This window comes from Amblyomma mixtum, chromosome 3, assembly GCF_055824585.1.
Source record: "Amblyomma mixtum isolate Tamu chromosome 3, ASM5582458v1, whole genome shotgun sequence".
Classification (NCBI taxonomy): Eukaryota; Metazoa; Arthropoda; class Arachnida; order Ixodida; family Ixodidae; genus Amblyomma; species Amblyomma mixtum.
The window spans coordinates 196,276,822-196,295,397 of NC_143014.1; the positions used below are offsets into that span (position 1 = coordinate 196,276,822).

The following is an 18,576-nucleotide window of genomic DNA, read 5'->3' on the forward strand; positions in this document are numbered from 1 at the left end:
GCCTCCGCGGAAGACAGATACGAATCGGAAGGAGTTGAACGCACAGCTCTGAGGAGAGAGAGAGCAGATCAGAGGAGGAGGGGTACGACCAGAGGAGGGAAGACAGCGTGCGCTGGTTCATAACCCACGGAACTCTGGGGCCTAGATGGGGGGACGAGTGGAGAGGAGGGTGACTGTTGTCGAGCATTCTTCTCTGAGCTCATTACGGACAGCCTGGAGACTTACAGTGCTCTGTTTTCTGTCAGCTTCCTGCTTAGCTGTAAACAAAGTTGCCCATCGATTCTCGAAGCGGTGCTATGTACTTGCGACAGGGCATTTCTAGTTTTAAAAAAATTGAAATACGCTGCGAAAATTTCACATGGACGAATCAACCGCCACAGCAAGAGAGTAGTAGCCTTTGAAGTTCGGCTTTTTCCTTCGCTTCGTATTTGCCGTGGCTGTTGTGCAGCGGGAATGAGCTAATCCGAGTCAGCCATTTTGCCAAGAGAACGCAGCAAAGTGCTGAGCAACGAATGCCTCCAGTTCAATTTTCCAGCAGCCAGGCTTAACCAAAAATGATATACTCTGCAACCCTGCTGGACAACCGCGATAACATTTGCTGTGTGAGAAGAAACTGGACCTATATTTCCGGTTTCGGACCTATGTCTCGGTTTCAGTGTCGGAGACCGAGACAGTGACCGCACAAAAGCGCTGAAAAGTCAGACGCCAGTGCGCTCGTGTTGTTTGGCCACCATCTCTTTCTCCTGCGCTGTTCTCAGTCCAGACACGACGATCCAACGGGTCCAGTTCAGTGCACTGACTCTTTTTTGTCTGTTGAGCGAGAACGAATAAAAAGTAACGGATCTTGACAAGCCCAAACCGATAACGGTGCGCTTTACACTTCCCTTTTGCCAGGTTTGTTTACGTTGGGCTATAATTATATGTTGACAGCAAATGCTAAATATTTGCTGAGAGAGAACTAAAGTGCAAGGCGGCAGGCACGCAACGCATTTTGTGCCCTCTATGAGTACAGGTTCTTTGTAAGCATTTGTGCGCCTTTCCTCGGGAGGCAAATGTCTTTATCTCTCTGTCATTACTTTCTTTGCTGCATTAAGAAATTCTCGTGTGCACAGTTGACGAGGCCAAGAAACGGTGCTTACGTATACGTTCAGTAAAACCTACAAGGCCCGTTCGGATCGTTCCTCGAGCGCCTACCAGCCACTTGCAGATTAAAACAAGGAGCAAACAGACGGTGCACCCGCTCAATCTGACCATCACCGCGCTATTATATATTTATTATCTTTTTAGCCGTGTATCTAGTGTGATGTAGTAGAAGAAAACAGGAATTAAGTTTGTGCCAGAGGTCTAGCAAGAGACTGGGTCAAGCCCCACGCTGGTTTTCTTTTCTTTCTTTAGAGGTTATCGAAAGCGTTGCGCTGCATCGCCACGAATATCTTCAACCATTCCGTCCTTTCTAGCCAAGGAAATTTCTGAAAAAAAAACAAACAAAAAAACGCGCGACTCGGAAAACGCAAATTGAGTGCGCATTTGTCTGTGGTTCAGAAAACTATAGGATTTCGACGAAATTCAAAGACAAAATACTATGTACCCCTCCGAGTAGGCCTGTGTATTCGAGATACCGTTGCCAAGGAAAGGAAGAAGGAGAAGAAACCAGTGTTATTCATTCACTGATAAGTTGTGCTGGTCATTCGGCTTGTGTATTGGGGCGTGGTTCGGTTGGGAAAAAGAAAATGAGAAAAGGACTCGTCCCGAGTACTTCTCAAGTTTATCGGAAATCTACCTGCCTAGAGGATGCAGACTCCCACCCGCCCCCATCCTCGTTCGCACGTTTCCGTGGCTCTGCGGGTTCTCTTTCACTCTGACAAAGAGGCTTTTTCTTGTTCGGCAGCCGACTCCTCACTCAGCTTTCTGTCGCGTAGGTCGCAGGGTCTGTTCTCTTCCACCTTTGGGCGACTCGTCGCTTCCGAAGTGCTTTCGCATGCTTCCTTGCCAAGTCTAGCAGAGATAAGCCGACCATCTGGCACAGCCTTTGCCAAAAATATACAGCCCAAGGGATTTCTCTCTGAGCCCTACAGCGCAGCTCGCTTTACACCCTAACCTCTCGAAGGCGGAAAGAAATCGCACCAACGCTCCCAAACTCACGGCTGCCCAATATGATCCCCACTAAGCGGCTTGGAAGCAGACCCCTTGGTTTGTGTATTTTTGAAAAAGGCTATACCTGGACACTGCTGAGAGCTAACGCGACAGCCAGCGCATTATGTTCTGCCAAACCGTGGGCAGAGTTCTTCTCCGTCTTGGACCAGAGCTCTTCTTGCAGCGGTAGCCGTACAGGGCACTTCCTTCGATGCAAAGAGCTCGGTGTCGCCGTCGTAATTGAGAAATCCCGTGTTCGCCTGCTTGGCAGTGATAGTGTCATCCAGGTTAGCATGGGAATGGACTCATTTGTAGAGAAGGCGTGGATATACCTTTCGATATATTGATTGTAATAGCGAAATCCTACAACATATGAAAATATTGTGCTCATAAACTCTTTCCCGTACAAAAATACGTTTGTCCAGAATTGTTGGGTATGACATCCGGGATGACTATATCGCAACAAATTCGACTCGTTTCTCCATTCTTCCCGAGTTAAATCGTTTCACAGATAATTGCTACATTGCCTCGAAAGTCATTATACGTAATTGGCAGTGAAGCGATAAATCTTCACCATCTCTTTTGCGGTTGTTCAAAAAAATTAGTATGGAACCGATCCTCGTCTGCCCGTCTGCTTCCCCAGTGAAGAAACAAAAAAGGAAGCAAGGAAACGAGCGTCGTTGCGCCATCGAAACACTTGCTCTGCTCTAGCGCGCACATGAATGACGGTGGTGGAAGTTTCAACCTTAAGGAAGCGCAATCTGGCAGCCCAAATGCACAGAGTGTTTGTCCCATAGATGAATCGCTGTTCACGCCCTCCCCTCTCTCGAGCTCTATCAGAGGCGGCTTTGGCGCGACTGCTCGTTTGCAGGTGCAGTGACGGAACCGGTGCTATAAACCACCGCGAAAACAGCGGGACCGTGTATGCTCGGTAGGGGGGCGTCTTTATTACGCGCCACAAACAAAGCCCTCGTCGACAGCGCCGGTGACAACGCGGAAGCCGCGCCATGTACGGCTCCTCCGCCGACACCGCCGCGCGGCCCCGGTCACACGGTGACGACGGTGTCGCGTCTGGACGCGAAAGATGCTCAAAACAGACGCAAAACCCCGTGGCGCAGGTGATGGCGACAGCCACACCGCTATACGGCATCGGCGAGCGCCAAAACGGCCGCGCGCGCTGGTGTGACGCAACGCTGCGGCAGAATTTGAATAGTGGCGGCGGTGGCTGCTGCGTCTGGCGGCCGCGCCGTCTCGATCGAGCCCCCGGAGGCCGCGTAGGCGACGCGGCGACCTTAAACAGACTCCCACACGGTGGGCGTCGACGGGGCTTCCTTGTGCCGCGCCGGTTAGGCTCGCCAGACCAAACGGAGAACACGCCGACGACGGCCCTCTCTACCTGTGTACGTCTCTGCACGCGCCAGTTATAGACGCGTGCGTCCCACGTACGGAAGATAGTTAAGGACGCACGCGCCTTCCAATACGGCCGAGAACAGTCCGCCGCTTGAGCGACGCTCATATACGTGTCGACGAAAGTTACGCTGCGGTGTCACCTTCAGCCCGGTCGTGGTTGAGGCTGCGTGAAGCTATAGCCTTGAGCACGGCCTCAATCGTCGCTATCCTCTTGAACTTGACTCTAGGGAACGCGTGTATAGCGCGTACAAAGATAACGAAGCAAATGACGTACCGTCACACCTCGGCGTGTCGCGCCAACAAGCTGAGAACTCGACTGCGCAATCGACTCACCGCAAAAATTTTATCCACAGGATCCATGTCTCGGTTCAGTATCATTCGTCGTCACCGCGAATGAATTGTAGTGAAGCTGACAAGAAGCTTATGAGAGGGGGGGGGGGGGGGGGGGGGAGTCCCCAGGCCACAGTTTTGAGCAGTGTAGTCGGGCACTCACTGCGACTCTGTATAGCTATCAAGGTACTCAGGGGTGAGGATGGGACTGAATTACAAAGCTGAAAAGCAGACCCTGTGGCCCTGAGATTTTTGACCAACCCTAAACGTTACCGCAAGAGCCTATGCCTTAGTATGGAGGATTCGTGCGGAAGCACACGTTTGCTGTACTCCCACAGCGGCACTTATGTGTTTGAGTGCCTCGACAACCGAGCATTATGTTCTTGAGGCATTTAGCCCGAGAGGGCTGAGATTATTCGCTGACTGCCTGGGGTCCGCTTGCACACCGAGACGACTCTACCAGAATGTACACGCTTGTTATTCCTCGTGTAGCTCTTACTGCCGGCAACTAGCCGACACGAACGCACGCCATTTTTTCAGTAGGGTAGAGAGCTGGGCCAGTTGGTACATAGTAAGAAAAAATCAGCGGAAGGACGCAGACACAGAGATTAAGTCCGTTTTTTTTATTCAGCGGATTTAATCCGACTCTTCTTGACCGGTATGAGTAAAAGGGTTTGCGTTTGAGAGAACCGCTGCAGATGACTCAGCTTAAGGGCAATGCAAACGAATGTCATATCGTGGGTGAGCTGCAGTTTTTGGCGGTCGAGAAAACCTTTCACACTGACCAGGTGGATGCGCCCCACTAGGGTTGAGGTTCTTCATCACAAAATTTGCACAATTTAACGAACTATAAACCAATTTTAAGAAAAAGTAAAGGATCTTTGAATAAATAAATTACGAAAGAATGCCAGCGTTCGCGTGAGGACGGAAATGAAAAAGGCAGGTTGCACCCTTATAACCGGAGCCCTCCAGAGAGGCCAGACAAGCGCTAAAGATGTTAGCTTCTTCTTCGTCCGGTGCACTGTCATCGCTGGCCGATGAGTGGCAGCCCGTTCGGCGTTCGGGGGCACGGCGCCTAGAATAGCCCCGCGATGGTCGACCACGACCCTCTGTGGCAAAAGGACATCGCGCACCTGCTGCACGACGAGTCGGCAGAGCAGCCGGCACCCAGCAGGCTGTCCAGCGTGCGTCGCATCGTACTGTACGCCAAGGAGAGCGGCGAAAAGGGCTTCGTCCAGGACGTGCTGGACGCGCTGCCTTTGGAAATCGTGATCCTATGGGGAGTGCTGTTAGCCATCGCGGTCGCGCTTGTGGTGCTGCTCGCCTGCTACCTCAGATCAGGAGCTGAGGGTGACCCGGTATCGAGGCCCGTCCTCCTGCTACCTCGGGACAGCAAGGAGGCCATCGATTTGGAGGCCAACGAAGGCAACACCAAGACCTATTTCATGCAGAGTGTCATGCAGACACTCAATGCGCTCGACGAATGACACCACCTCGTTCACTTTGCGCAAAGCTCTTCGCAGCGGCCTTCATTGTGCCAGCGCTGTGTTTCCTGTAAAATATCCACAGAACGGAAAACTGTGCAGCTTGCTGTCTTTCGCGCTAATAGTCAACGCCTCTTATTGGTTGCCTGCTGTGCTCGTCAAAGTATACTGTAGCAATAATGAGAACAATGCGTGCACTCGATGGACCAGTGTAGTCGCCCGTGACTGATGGCAATGCTGTGCGGTGTGGAGTCCTCATGAGCGCCTATACGCAGTTAGTATGCGGTTCGAGCTGAGAATGTCGTGGCCTTGTTTTCACTGGCAGTGCGATGAAACTATAACCAAAAAAGTTCGCCCAAATACAGCGCAGCTCGCACAGAAGCCACGGCAACAGAGTTTTGAGGCATGCTCATGAGTGATACACACTTTGTTAGTCCCCGTGACTCGATCCTGCTGAACTCCGTTGCTTACGAATGAACGTGTTGAGCCACGCGTATTCGCTGATTAATGTGCACGCACAAATGCCTGTCTCAGTTCATTCGACGCGATCTTCTCAAGATACGCTCGTGGAAGCTGCCTACCTGTATTGCACTGTCGCTATTACACTATTCGACTGGAGTTTTAACCTGAGAAGTTGCCTTGCTGGTGCAGTCTTGGCCGGCCCACTGAGATCGTCCTGGCCGCCATCTGAGACTACACTGCTCTGTGATGTCCTGCGATTAGTTCTTTCCCTAGGCCAGTTGCAGCCGTCAGGGAGCAAGGCGTAAACAATAGACCCCAAAAGAGCGCATTCTCTCAGTAAGCGCCGTTCGCGCCCCTCCCCAGGCAGTGCGGTAGACAGCGCGCTCCGGGACCTGGCAAAGAACAGTGGTCTCAACCGGACGGGTGCGCGAATCGGCGGTCTAGGCATTGTTTCAAACATGTGCCGCACAGACGGAAGCTGGAGCGGCCCATAAAGGGGTGGCCCGCTCATCCTTCCCTGGGCCGGCCGCACGACTGCGGTCCGCTCATGACGTGGCGACTGGCTTCCATCGGGCGCATGTTTACGCAATTCCCTGCCCGCCTTTCCCGTTTCGCCGCTGGCTCCGAATGGGAACCCTTGTTTTCTGCTGCCTCTGCCAGTTTATTTGGGCTTTGGTTCGCAGAAAAGGGCGCTCGCTGGTATGCGAGGTGTTCATGGTCCTCTCCTTCCGCCGCCCACCCTTGGATGTGTAGGGGCGCTTCTATTTTCTGGCCATCCCTCCCAAGCCACATAATATCTTCCGCTGTGCCGGCAGACCGGCACGGTTGTTTCTTCTACCAGTAGCTGGCAGGAAAAGAGCGAGCCACGTTAAGACCGGGACAATAATGCCCCGTTTTGATTGGCTTTGCGAAAGCTCATGCACGTCCGAGAAACAAACAGCAGAAGACTGAAATAGCGTCACATAAACAACGTTGCAGAGGAGAGCATACAGAGCCAAGGTCAACTGAGACAAAGCCATGAATTTTATTTTCAGCAGACGTACGACTAAGCTTACGGCGCCATTCACCTATATAGCTTAAAAGCATACTGCATCTACTTTCATTGTACGTTGCGTTCAATAGCCAGTTAAATATTTTCCTGAATAGCGTAAGCGCTATTTAATTAGGGGCTCTATGCACCCATGTGAAGATGAGTAATAATAAGAGGCGCGTTCGCAGCCTGTAGTAAGGTGATACCGTTTGGGAAGGGGGGGGGGGGGGGGGGGGAGTGACCAAGTGGGAAATCTTACTAGGGAAACGATAATGAACCCCATTTTTTCGACTATAAAAGTCCAATAATTACACGGTTCAAATGGGACCGCCCCTCCCCACGATTACCTGTAGTGCGCCCCGGGTTTCCTCGGAAGCTCCTCAACCATGGTAGCAGAGCGACAATTTGCTCATTTGGGGCTATACTTAAATCATCTTTCACCCTGCCTACTGGTAGAAAATCATTGAAAAATCTATAAATATCTCGTTAAGCAATGCTTGATCCGCTGCATTACCGAAGACTGCTCGTCTCATTTGAGTATGCCGAAGTTACGTCCGCTGTCCATCCCACTGTCACGCTCTAAAAGAAGGGAAATGAACGTGAGCATTTCATTGTATCCGGAGCACTACAAGGCAGCGCTGGAGGAAAATAGGGGCTTACAGCAAATGCAGACGCGCTAAAGATTTGCAATTTCTGTATTCGTCTGCCTGTCCAGCTCTGTCACTGACTACCCATTTTTCTTTCATTTTTTTTCTGCCTGCTTTGCAAAATATTGCCCGCGACGACCAACCCACAGGGCTTTTCGCTTGACTCCGCCAACGAGGGATGAACGCCGACTCCAAAGGCAGCCTTTGCGAGACGCGGCGCCCTCTCCGCTTCCCTCTTCGTTTTTTGCCTGTCTAGTGCTCTCGTCGCATCGGAATTTTTTACGGCTGTCGCGCAGGTGATGAGGCGATGGTGCGCGATCTCTTGGAAGCGCTGCATACTATTACGAGGCGCGAGCTTCCCAAGAGCCGCCGCCGCCGCCCCCATCGTAAATTCTCTGCCCACGTATTCTCCTGGCGGCGCCATTCGCTTCACGACATAGATGGCGAATCCTTTATTACGCCGCCAAGCGTTGCTGCTGTTGTTCTTGTCGTCGTCTTTGCTTTCCTTCTGTCTTTTTTCCCCTACTTGTGGGATCTTAAAAAATCTCCGCCATTGAGTCGTCGGACTCTCTTCCGCCTTTTTCATCAAGGAACGACGCCCCACCGGAAGCTTCGTTGGGAGAAGTGTTTGGGGCGTGGATTCGGAGCTTTCAGCAAGTTGTGATTCTATCGAGACTGGAAAAGAGAATAGAATTTCCGAAAACACGGGAATTGAATGAACCACCTCTTCTCTACGGGAGCGGATGAAAGTGAATTAAAGAAAGATATGACTTTTTTATTATTTGTCCACCGGTTCCTTAGAGGAGCCGACTCCAAAAGCTGCTAATGCTGAGGGATGGGGGGGGGGGGGGGGGGCATATCTTGAGTTGGAATTCCTAGGATCAAAATGAAACTCGTGCGTTTTCTTTTGTTTTTATTTGATATCTAACACGAGCCGATTTCGAGAAAGACACCCTACCAAGGCACGCACACTACTTCAAATGGTTAGAATAGGTTGCCATGCTTTAGTCCTAGTTTAGAGCATACTGTGTGGTTGGTTCAAGTTTCCCCTCGTAGCGAGTGGGAATCGCTGCACGTGGGATGTGCGTGTTTTTGTAAAAATGACTACTGTTGCTATCCCTAACAGTTTGGGGCGTTTATCACAGCGTGTTGATCCCACAGTTACTTTCGATCGATTAGGCGGCCACTTTTTTTTCTGTTAATGCGCCCTGATAACAATACCAGGGCAGGTATAACATAAAAGTGATTTCTCTTAGGTACTACTGAATTCTTTTCCTGCGCCGCGCTGGCCAATAGATCGCGGCAGTAGCAGACTCAGGCGTCTCCCCGGCCAATAGCGAAGGGCGAACGGACTGATAATAGAGTAGAATTGGGATGGAATTGTTAAATTATTCTGTCCAAGATGGGCACTAGAATTCCTTCCACGAAAATGATGAGATTATTAAAGCCCGAGGTTAAACAATCACTTGGCCCTTACTATTCTTTTCTTACTACTTACTATTCTTTTCTATTTTTGTTTCACCGAAAGGCCGAGTGTTCAATTGATGCGGGACAATACTTGCATTGAAACCTAGCTTAGAGTACGCACAAAGTGGCGCGAATTGCTCGAGTGCACGTCAATATCGTTGGAAAGTTTGCGGAGCACACGTGTCGCTGAAAAAACGCAGTTTCCATCTCGCCTGGGCAGACAGCCTGAAAATGAGAGGGACTCTGCAACGCTCCCGTGAAAAAACGCAGTTTCCGTCTAGCCTGGGCAGATAGCCTGAAAATGAGAGGGGCTCTGCAGCGCTCCCGGCCTATAGCAAAGTCTACATGTTTCATTTTCGGGGTACATTCTAGCGGATTTCACAAAGTTTACGTTTTTCGCTAACAGCGTGCCCCGGAACTTTTGACACCGAGTGTACATGCATCGTCCGTATACCGCAGTACTTTGGTGTGTAACCTCTATTCTTTCTCACTTGTTTGCAGGCGGAGTACCGCGAGTACTACCGTGACCCGGCGCGGTATAACCAGTCCCGATGGGGCAACGGTTGGGACCAGAACGGCTCCCGGCGAGGATACAACAACTACGCTGAACAGAGGAACTGCAGCTCCTGCTCGGGTTGCAGATGCGTGGGAGAGAAAGGATCGCGGGTCAGTGCACGCCAAGGCTCCTGTTTGCTTAACCTTGCCGTTGTCCTTTTCTCAGCGCTTCCACTTCGCTCTCCATGCCCGTCCAGTGGCTTCTTTGGCCGATCTAGTAGCGCCCCTTTGTGAGAGTGCGGTGCGCATTACGGAATACGAGAGACGCAACTACATCCTAAATGCCCAACATACGCCGAGACCAGTATCCACTCCCAGAATATTTCATAGTACCCACACACACACACTACATCCGATCAGTACCCTAACAGAAAGCAGTTCTCTGGGAACCACGTGTTTCGGTGTAATGACAACGAGTGCGTTTTGAAGTAGGGATCGTCGCGAAAAACAAAAAAGCCAGAGAGAGAGAGAGAGAGAGCGGAAAAGTAGAAATAGATGGGGAAGCAGTACCGATTGCCTGTAATGGAAGCGGTCAGAAGTGAAAATAAAGAAGGGCATGTACTTAAAAAGGGCGTGAATGAATACGTGTCCAGGTCTTTATTCTACTTTTTAGGCTTCTGTAACTTGCACCGGCCTTAGCCACTGAAAGAAATTTGCCAGTTGGAAGGGTTTTGACAATGTAAAATGCAGCTTTGTTACAGCCTATCTACTGACGCGATTACCATGTTAGCTGGAAACACGAATAACTAGCATATACCATTCTTTTGTCCCACATCAGGAAACGCCGGCGTCTAGTAAATAAGTGAAGCATGACGACACTGAGATGAATCTTGCACTTACGCGTTCGGCAAAAAAAAAAAAAAAGCCCTTTCCGGTTAGCGTCTGCCTACTCCGACAGCGCCACGTACTGTTTTCCCGTGCGGCCGCCGAGGACGACATGCCTGGCGCTTTGTGCACAGCTTTTCCGAACCGTCTTTTCTCAAGCTGCTTTATGCAACACGCCGAGCAATACTGTGTGATAACGCTGGCGCCTGCAGCAGTAGTTTGTGCAAGTGTATGCTTTGGTTGCAATGCAGGGCGCGGCCGGCCAGCCCGGCCCACCGGGTCCTAAGGGCATCCAGGGCCACTCCGGGCCCGAAGGCCTTCCAGGAGACAAAGGAGAGAAAGGAGAAGCTGGCCGCGATGGACCCCGGGGCCCCAAGGGAGAAAGGGCGAGTTCACCATCCCGTATCCAGCGTAAAGCCACTCTGTGCACGTGCCCGTGTGATATAGGAGCATGCGTAACTTACGTATCGGCGCCGTAGCTGCCCCTGGATGCAGCGGTAGATGTGCGGGCATGAAGAGGTCGCGTTCAGAAAGAACGACCTAAATGCGGCATTGTAAAACCACCGCGTCCTATGACCACTATATAGCAGTTTTGTTTTTTTTTTGACGCGCATCATAGAATGGTGGGCTTTTCAAACGGCACCATTTGTCATCTGTCTCGTAAACGTCATTGTCGAACGGGCTATAGTTGCGCCCTCATGACTTAGTGACAACTTCAGTCCTTTATTGTGTGCTTTCAAAGACTACAGCGTTTAACTGGTGAATTTAGCATCACAGCCGAAAGGAGCAAAAAAAAGGTATAATTCGCGAATGTTTTGCTGCTAGAATGATACAGGAACTATATAATTAAATAACTTATCGAACGGAACTTGGGAAGAGCCAGTTTAAGTAGTAGCGTGAAGCGCGAGACGGTGAAGCGGGATTGCGTTGCTGGCAGCTTGAAATGCTGCCAGACAGGACTGACAAACAATAAGCGTCATTAATCGCTTGTGGCTCTCAATTTTAAGTCTAAAAAATGACGTAGGTTGCGATAGTTTTCTTTGCTTGGTCTCACCACAGCCGTTCAACTGACAAACATTACTAATTTCTCGTATTCAGGGAAAAATGGGCATGCCTGGCTTTCCTGGAGTAAACGGAATACCGGTAAGTCAAAGGCACTGATTTCGTAGCGACTGTCATTAAAGTGGTCTCCTATATTAGGGCCACTCAGCTATAGATGTGGTCTGTGACCGCTTTGTCATTATCTGTCTCACTCACTTCCCTAGGGCATACCGGGATCTCCGGGCTCTAGGGGAGTGCCCGGCCTCGACGGTTGCAACGGAACAAAGGTAAACAACATGTGTGACATTTCCTGGTCCACCAGTAGTCGGCGCCTTCGTTACTGCCAGTCAGTTCAAAAAACTTTTTTCCGCAGCCGCTGTGTGGCGCCGCCACTGCGCCCACGGTAACCACAAAGCGCTAGCACAGGAAATGAAAGCCTTCAGAGTGGTTATGAGCCACTACGCTTCTGAAGCAGACAACAGCAGCTTGGTTTCTGTCCCTTCTCATGGCCACTTCGCCGCTGCTTAACTGCGGACAAAACGAATACGGAGCGCGCATTGCACTACTCGTCCATGAAAACAGACAATAAGAATTTTTTTTTCTTCCGAACTTCCATACCCTAGCTACTACTAGTGACCACCTAGTTTGTCGAGCTACATACGGTCAACGAAGACGTATTTGCCTGAGGTTTATTCACTAGCGTTGTGCGGCTCGAGCTCCCTATTTCAATCCTGAGCCTATGGCCGCAGGGAGATCCTGGACCGGTCGGCCCGCTGGGACCGTTCGGACCACCTGGCGACCCGGGTCCCCCAGGTCCTCCCGGACCCAGGGGAGAGCCTGCCTACGGACCACCAGGAAGCAAGGGAGAGAAGGTGCGCCGGACAACGATGCTCCCTCACTTGTGGCTTCTCGTTCAGCGACGCTCGCTTATACCCGCTTCTCCCGATTCCTGCATGCAAACTGCCACCGGAACCATTTTTAATGCGAATGCACATGCAAGAAGTGTTTGAGTGGTCAAGAAATAAACTTTGATACGCGGGCGCACTAAGTGGATGTGATTGTGCTTTTTCCTGCGGCTTGATAAGGAGGACATTTTAAGCGGTAAGGTCACCCACCGTGCACTGTTAATACAGCAATTACTTCCTCTTAATGGGCAATGACCGTCAGCCATTGTTTCTTTTCCCACAGGGAGAGCCAGGGCGCGACGGTCAAGTTGGACCTCCCGTAAGTCAAACTTCTGCATCCTTTTTTTTTCTTTCTTTAAAAAACAGAGGAGGTGCCTAATGCGCGTAATATTCTACCCTGCAGGGACCACCTGGAGCTGACGGTCGTCCTGGACAGAAAGGAGACATTGGTGCTGAAGGACCCCCGGTTAGTTCCGCTACTACTCCTTTAATCCTCTGTGTATCTCTTGCATTGAAGGATATACATTGCTTCAAAAAGTTTTTCTTCTGGCGCGCGCCTCATGGCTCTTTCAACAGTATCTAGAACACTGCATTTTCTTGTTTCTTGTTCGCTAACAACTCGCCTACCTGGAATTATGCAGGGTTTTCGAGGAAACGACGGCCCGATTGGACCCAAGGGAAACATGGGCATTGGCTTCACCGGGAGTAAGGGAGAGCCGGTGCGTATTTCTTTTTTTATAGTGTAAGGGCATTGCGTTCGGTCGTATCAGCGCGTTCCTTAGCACCACGACAAAGAGCTCTTTTTTTTCTTCTTCTTGTCTTCAAGGGTGAAAAAGGCATTCAGGGGCCACGCGGACCTCCAGGAAACTGCAGCGAGGAGCGGGTCGGACCTCCCGAAAGCGTTGTTGGCCCTCCTGGAGAAAGAGGACCGAAAGGTAGCAAGGTAAGCGCAGGTCACGTATATATTTCGCAGCAGTGTCGTGCTGTTGGCAGAAAACGCGTTTGTTGGCAACGTTACTGCAAGCGAGCAACTTACTGAAAGGGAGGGAAAAAAATGAAATGCTCGTCTTCATCGTGTCCAAACCCCCTTGTCGATATGCCGGCTACCATATATTCCCAGAACTTCAAGACGTCCAGAACGCTTGGCGACCTTCTTCCTGTTTGTCAGGCGTTGCCTGTTCTGTCCAGTATTCCTAACAGAAAACGGGTGCGGTTCATCGCAGAGAATAGCTGAGATGGACAGCTCTAGGACGAACATGTACACGTTATGCGCGAAGTGAAGTAACTTCTCACGGCATGATAAAAACACGCAGGAAAAAAACAAAATGCCGTTTACGCACCGTTCTGCTACTTGCGATTTTTTCTTCGCTTTTTTGTTTACCTCGTATCCTTCCTTTTCTTGCTTTCTTTTAGCCCTCAGCCAAGTCTTACATTTTTGAAGCCTCTGGACATGCCACGTGTTTAAATCAGTCTACACTTCGTATCTTTTCTTTAAAGAAAACTCAAGCCTAGGTATTTTTTGTCGTCGTTTTTCAACTTCAATTTCCGCACCGCTTTCTGACGAAAGCACAAAATTCTGCTGCGTATAGAGCACCTAAAGTCCCTAAAGCGCGATATAAGCCAGAGTTTTATGAGCTACTTCCTCGGGGTATCACCAAACCTGATAGTTAACTTGGTCCAGCTATTTTAGGGGCGAAACGTATATCTATCGAAGTGTGTTCATTTCGTTTTTATTTGAATCCTATACTGTGAAAAATACAATATAAAACACATTCAAGCTCATTAGTTTCGCACGATTCTTTGCTTTTTAGGGAGAGCCAGGCATGAAAGGAGATCCGGGACAGCCAGGAAATCCAGGACCAAGCGTAAGTCTATAATAATTCTACCTCTGTAGTGTTCTCGCGAAAAAAACAAATAACTATGAATGGTTATTTTTTAATCGCACTCTGAAGTTGCAAATATCTAAAAAAAACATTTTGCTTTTTTGCTAATCACATCGCTCTGGTTTGTAGGCCAAACTCAGACCCGTTAAAATTTGCCTCAAGAAATGCAGTTTTGAGTGGGAAAACTTAATGGGCAGATAATCGCTTTTTAAATACTGCTTTCAAAAGGCAACTGAAGAGAAGAGTCGTGTAACATGCGGGGAAATGCTACGCTGACGTGGTACCAGCATGGAAAGCAATTTTCTTCGAATGCCATGGTCCTCAAGTCTTTCGCTACGTTTGAGTTAGGAAGCAACGTGCGAGTCCTTATACTGTGCAATGTGCGAAAGGTGCAGATATATTTTTTTCGTAGGATGCGTTTACGCAGCTATGCTCAACTTGCTCTCAATGCAAAATAATGTTCTAATCTTCATCGCGCCATTTAACAGACGGGACAAATCTGCGTGCGTGGTGCATCAAAAACATGTTCGTTTCTTTCAATGCACATCCTAACATGCCTTTGTTATTGAACAGGGAAAGCACGGTGATATCGGAATGAAGGGAGAGAAGGGCTTGCCGGGACATCCAGGCCCCAGAGTAAGCAATCGCATGCTCATTTTTTTATCCTTTTTGCATGTGGCCATCCGTACTGACTTTTTTTTTTTTCATTTAGGGCAAAGATGGCTATCCAGGACCTGTTGGACCAGCAGGATTCAAGGTGAGACTTTCTAACACAATAACTCGAATGATAGGTAGTACACATACCATAAGAACAAGTGCACTGGAAGCACCATATTTCCTGCCCTACGCGAGGCATTCCGCGCTTTTGATTTAGTGTCAAGCCGGTCGTTTTCCAGGTGCCTAGAAACGCTGCCCATGAAGAGAATAATACCGAGCACGAGAGAACGTGGGCAGACTTATTTATGCCGGTTAGAAGCCCCCATTCTTCCGGTTCATTTTAGCACGTTAATAGAACCCACAGAAGTCCGTGGAGAAATAAAAAACGCCAACGTTTTCTCTACGAAGGAAAGCGTCGAGTGGACTCATATTAGTCGTTGCCATACCCTTGCTTTCATAACACTTCCGTTTCGCTGCAACGGTCACACCGGAATGGGTCACTAGTTTATCCATCAGTAACCATTTCTGTCTTCCGCAGGGCGACAGAGGTGACGAAGGTCTGGCTGGATTGAAAGGCGTGAGCGGCCTGCGTGGAGATCCTGGTGTTCCCGGTGCGCCGGGCCCTCGTGGTCTCCCAGGACCGCCGGGTCTTCCAGGAGTAAGTCAGCCTGCCATCATTCAAGAGCACAGAACTCGCCATGCGCTTTGCCATGCGCGCTTTGGCTGAACACAGGCACACGTTATAAGTATACTCCGAACATAATGTTGCATGTCTGCTTGAAATTCATGAAACAATTGTGGCAATGAGAGGAGTTGGCCAGGGACAAAAAATATCAGCAAGACCACTCGTGCTTGAGTAGGTCCCAGCTGAAAGTTTTGCCAGGCTGCAATATTTACGCGCAGGCGCCATTGAAGCTACATAAATCGTTTATATTAGGACGCAGCGCTAACCATTCAAGCTAACTCGAATAAAAAAAAATAGCTTATGCGGGGCTGATGCTCTTTAAGGGGGTTTTATAAATAGAATAAAGAGCAAATATTTGTCACCTTATAGCTGAATTCGTTAATATGGGCTCATTGATTTGTTCACAGCAGTTGGTGAAACTGAAATGCGCCTAAACAGACGCTCGCAGTGTCATAATAAAGACAATTTCGTCATGCAGGGTTCTCTAGGCAGGGCCGGCCCCGCTGGTCCTCCTGGTCCAAAGGGTAACGCAGGTCCTCCTGGCCCACCCGGAAAAGATGGATTCCCTGGTAAGCTCCGTTAATTTTTTTGTCTTTAGCTGAGTGGATGAGCACTGGGAAACGGCAACACCGTGTTTGGTCTAAATGTGTAGTCTTTCTTTTTATTGGCCCAGTAAACTGAACAGATCTTGTCTTCAAAGCTCGTTTCCCTCGATTTTTCGTGCTGCTAATGCAGCTGTCTACCAAGCAATGCAACTACAGTGCTATTCCAAATAAAGCGCGCCGGTGCGTCACGCTGCAGAATTCCTTCCGCTCTGATGATTTAATTTGCCGGCGTTCATCAGTATACACTTTTCATCTCATTTTTATGCTACTAAGGTGGTCGTGAAGCAAAATAGTATTTGCCGCATACATTTTTGGCACTTTTGCCTCGCCTTGTTCGAAATTTGAAAAAAAGAATCAGTTGTTTGTCCATGTCCGTTCACTGTTGTGAAGGTGGCTTGTTTTGAAGTGATGGTTTCTGGTCGCACTTATAGCATAGTGGGGGCATCTCTCGCTGGTCGTAAGCGTTCAAGGCGGAGAATTGCGTACTGAATGGGATGCTGTGTGGCGGCACGCAGGTGACCTCGGTCCACGTGGTCTGCCGGGTCTTCCCGGCGGCCCCGGCCAGCCTGGAACCCCGGGCCGCGAAGGTCCACCGGGCGCCAAAGGCGACAAGGGCGACACTGGTCTTCCGGGCCTGCCCGGGCTTGAGGGCCCGCCGGGCTTCCCGGGTGCCTCAGGCCCTAAGGGTGAACCTGGGCCCAAGGGTGTACCCGGCATCTCTTACCCCGGTATCAAAGGCATGGACGGCAGCAACGGTCTCGACGGTTTCCCTGGCAGCAAAGGAGAAATGGGACCAAAGGGAGAGCGCGGTATGCCAGTTCTGCATCCAGCCTTTATACTTCACCTTACAAGTTGTTTGCAGCGCTGTGAAAGCTGCGTCAATCTGAGCCAATGAGAACGGCATGTGTTCCTCCGCACCCCTTTCCCCCTATGCTTTCCCCGCGACTGGTGTCTATCACGGGGAAAGAGAGAGCACCAGTGACCAGCTGTTTACGAATGGCGACGCACCACTTCGCAGCAAGCCTCCGCAGTGCTGTGTTTTTGTTGACTTTCTCTACTAATTTAACCTGTGAATGAAACGCTCGCTATGCTTTCAAAACACCGTCCTGAACTACCGTTTTCAAATACTGCATTAGTTGTTTGAAAAACAGTCACATCACTGCTTGAATTTTTGAGGGACTATTTGCTGTTTTCCTTGGCCCTGATCAGACGAGAGCGCTCTACCTTTGGTTGGTAGTATAACATCCAAATGGTAACACAGAAGCAGCCATGCAGAGACGTTGGCTGCTTCAGACGTTCGCGAAGGCTGCTCTCAGTTGATAAAGAGAAGAGCGCGACGAAAAAAAAAACGCGGATGCTCTCGTTCATCCTTTTCTTTTTTTACTCCCGCTTCTTGTGCCGTACTCTTTTGCCAACAGTAATAGACCAACAATCCCGACAGTATGCGCTGCTCTCAGTCACACGAGTTTTTTAGCCTGAAGGAGCATGACTGCAGCTAGCACGTAGCCAGGATTTTTTTTTTTTTTTCGGGAGAGGCCCGAGGTCATTCCTTGTATCGAGGAGGGGTGGAAACCCAACAAGAGCATTCCAAAAATAATTGAGGGGGGTGGGGAGGGGGGCGAGCCCTCGACCCTCCCGCCCCCAAAGAAACAAAATAAAAATGAGTTTATTACTGCCCTCAAAATTGGTCGTCGAATTCATATTTATGCCTATCCTGGAAAATGGAGAACATAACGCAGTACCGAGGCCGACAACGACTGTTTCTTTGGGATTTTTTTTTTTGTTTTTTACTGCGCTGAACTCTCTAAACCCTACGATATCAACCACAGGGGGGAAAAGGAGAAATGCACAGAAGACCTCATGTGCGTTTTTGCTTTTCCACCGTTGCTTTCCTCAAGCTCATGGGAAACGTAAAAAGATGCTTGTTCATTAGCTCACTCCCCAAGTGCCATTTCTAGCTGATAAGAGAATATAACCGCTACATTGCCGGCGCACAATAACTCAAAAAGAAGCGCTTGGCGCGGCCTTTTGTTACATGACGCCGAGGTTTTTCTTGCTGTCGCCAGGTGCCCCCGGCGACTCTCGTGATGGCATTCCCGGTCGACCGGGCCCCATCGGACCGAAGGGAGAGAAAGGCTTCGACGGATTCCCCGGAACACCTGGCACACCCGGAACACCCGGCACCAAAGGCAAGAACAAAGCTCTGTTGCGGTGCGCTGATCTAATGCGTCTGCAGGCCCTTTCACGCTGAAAGAACGCCCCGGAGCTCAGTTTAACCGCCCACTTGCATTGTGAATAGTTTAGGCGTGCCGCTGCCTGCGGCTGTAAATGAGCACTGATATTGTGGTGCCGTCAACGTTGACACATACATGTAAGGAAAACAAGGCCTTACAGCATAGGGTTCAAGTCAACGAATAAAAGGGAAACGATGTTATGAAGTGTCACAGAAAAGCATCA

At 49.8% G+C, this 18,576-nt stretch overlaps 1 protein-coding gene across 1 annotated transcript in view; it reads left to right on the forward strand.

The window, feature by feature from the left end:
* Col4a1 (Collagen type IV alpha 1) overlaps positions 1-18,576 on the forward strand; it is a 50,854-nt gene that overhangs the window by 13,711 nt on the left and 18,567 nt on the right. The window contains exons 3-18 of the mRNA XM_089582401.1: positions 9,465-9,629; positions 10,595-10,729; positions 11,442-11,486; positions 11,609-11,671; positions 12,134-12,256; positions 12,573-12,608; positions 12,693-12,755; positions 12,931-13,008; positions 13,116-13,232; positions 14,101-14,154; positions 14,746-14,808; positions 14,885-14,929; positions 15,368-15,487; positions 15,993-16,083; positions 16,635-16,928; positions 18,186-18,308. Of these exons, the coding sequence (XP_089438527.1) occupies positions 9,465-9,629; positions 10,595-10,729; positions 11,442-11,486; positions 11,609-11,671; positions 12,134-12,256; positions 12,573-12,608; positions 12,693-12,755; positions 12,931-13,008; positions 13,116-13,232; positions 14,101-14,154; positions 14,746-14,808; positions 14,885-14,929; positions 15,368-15,487; positions 15,993-16,083; positions 16,635-16,928; positions 18,186-18,308 (1,615 nt within the window). The remainder of the gene's footprint in view (positions 1-9,464; positions 9,630-10,594; positions 10,730-11,441; positions 11,487-11,608; positions 11,672-12,133; positions 12,257-12,572; positions 12,609-12,692; positions 12,756-12,930; positions 13,009-13,115; positions 13,233-14,100; positions 14,155-14,745; positions 14,809-14,884; positions 14,930-15,367; positions 15,488-15,992; positions 16,084-16,634; positions 16,929-18,185; positions 18,309-18,576) is intronic.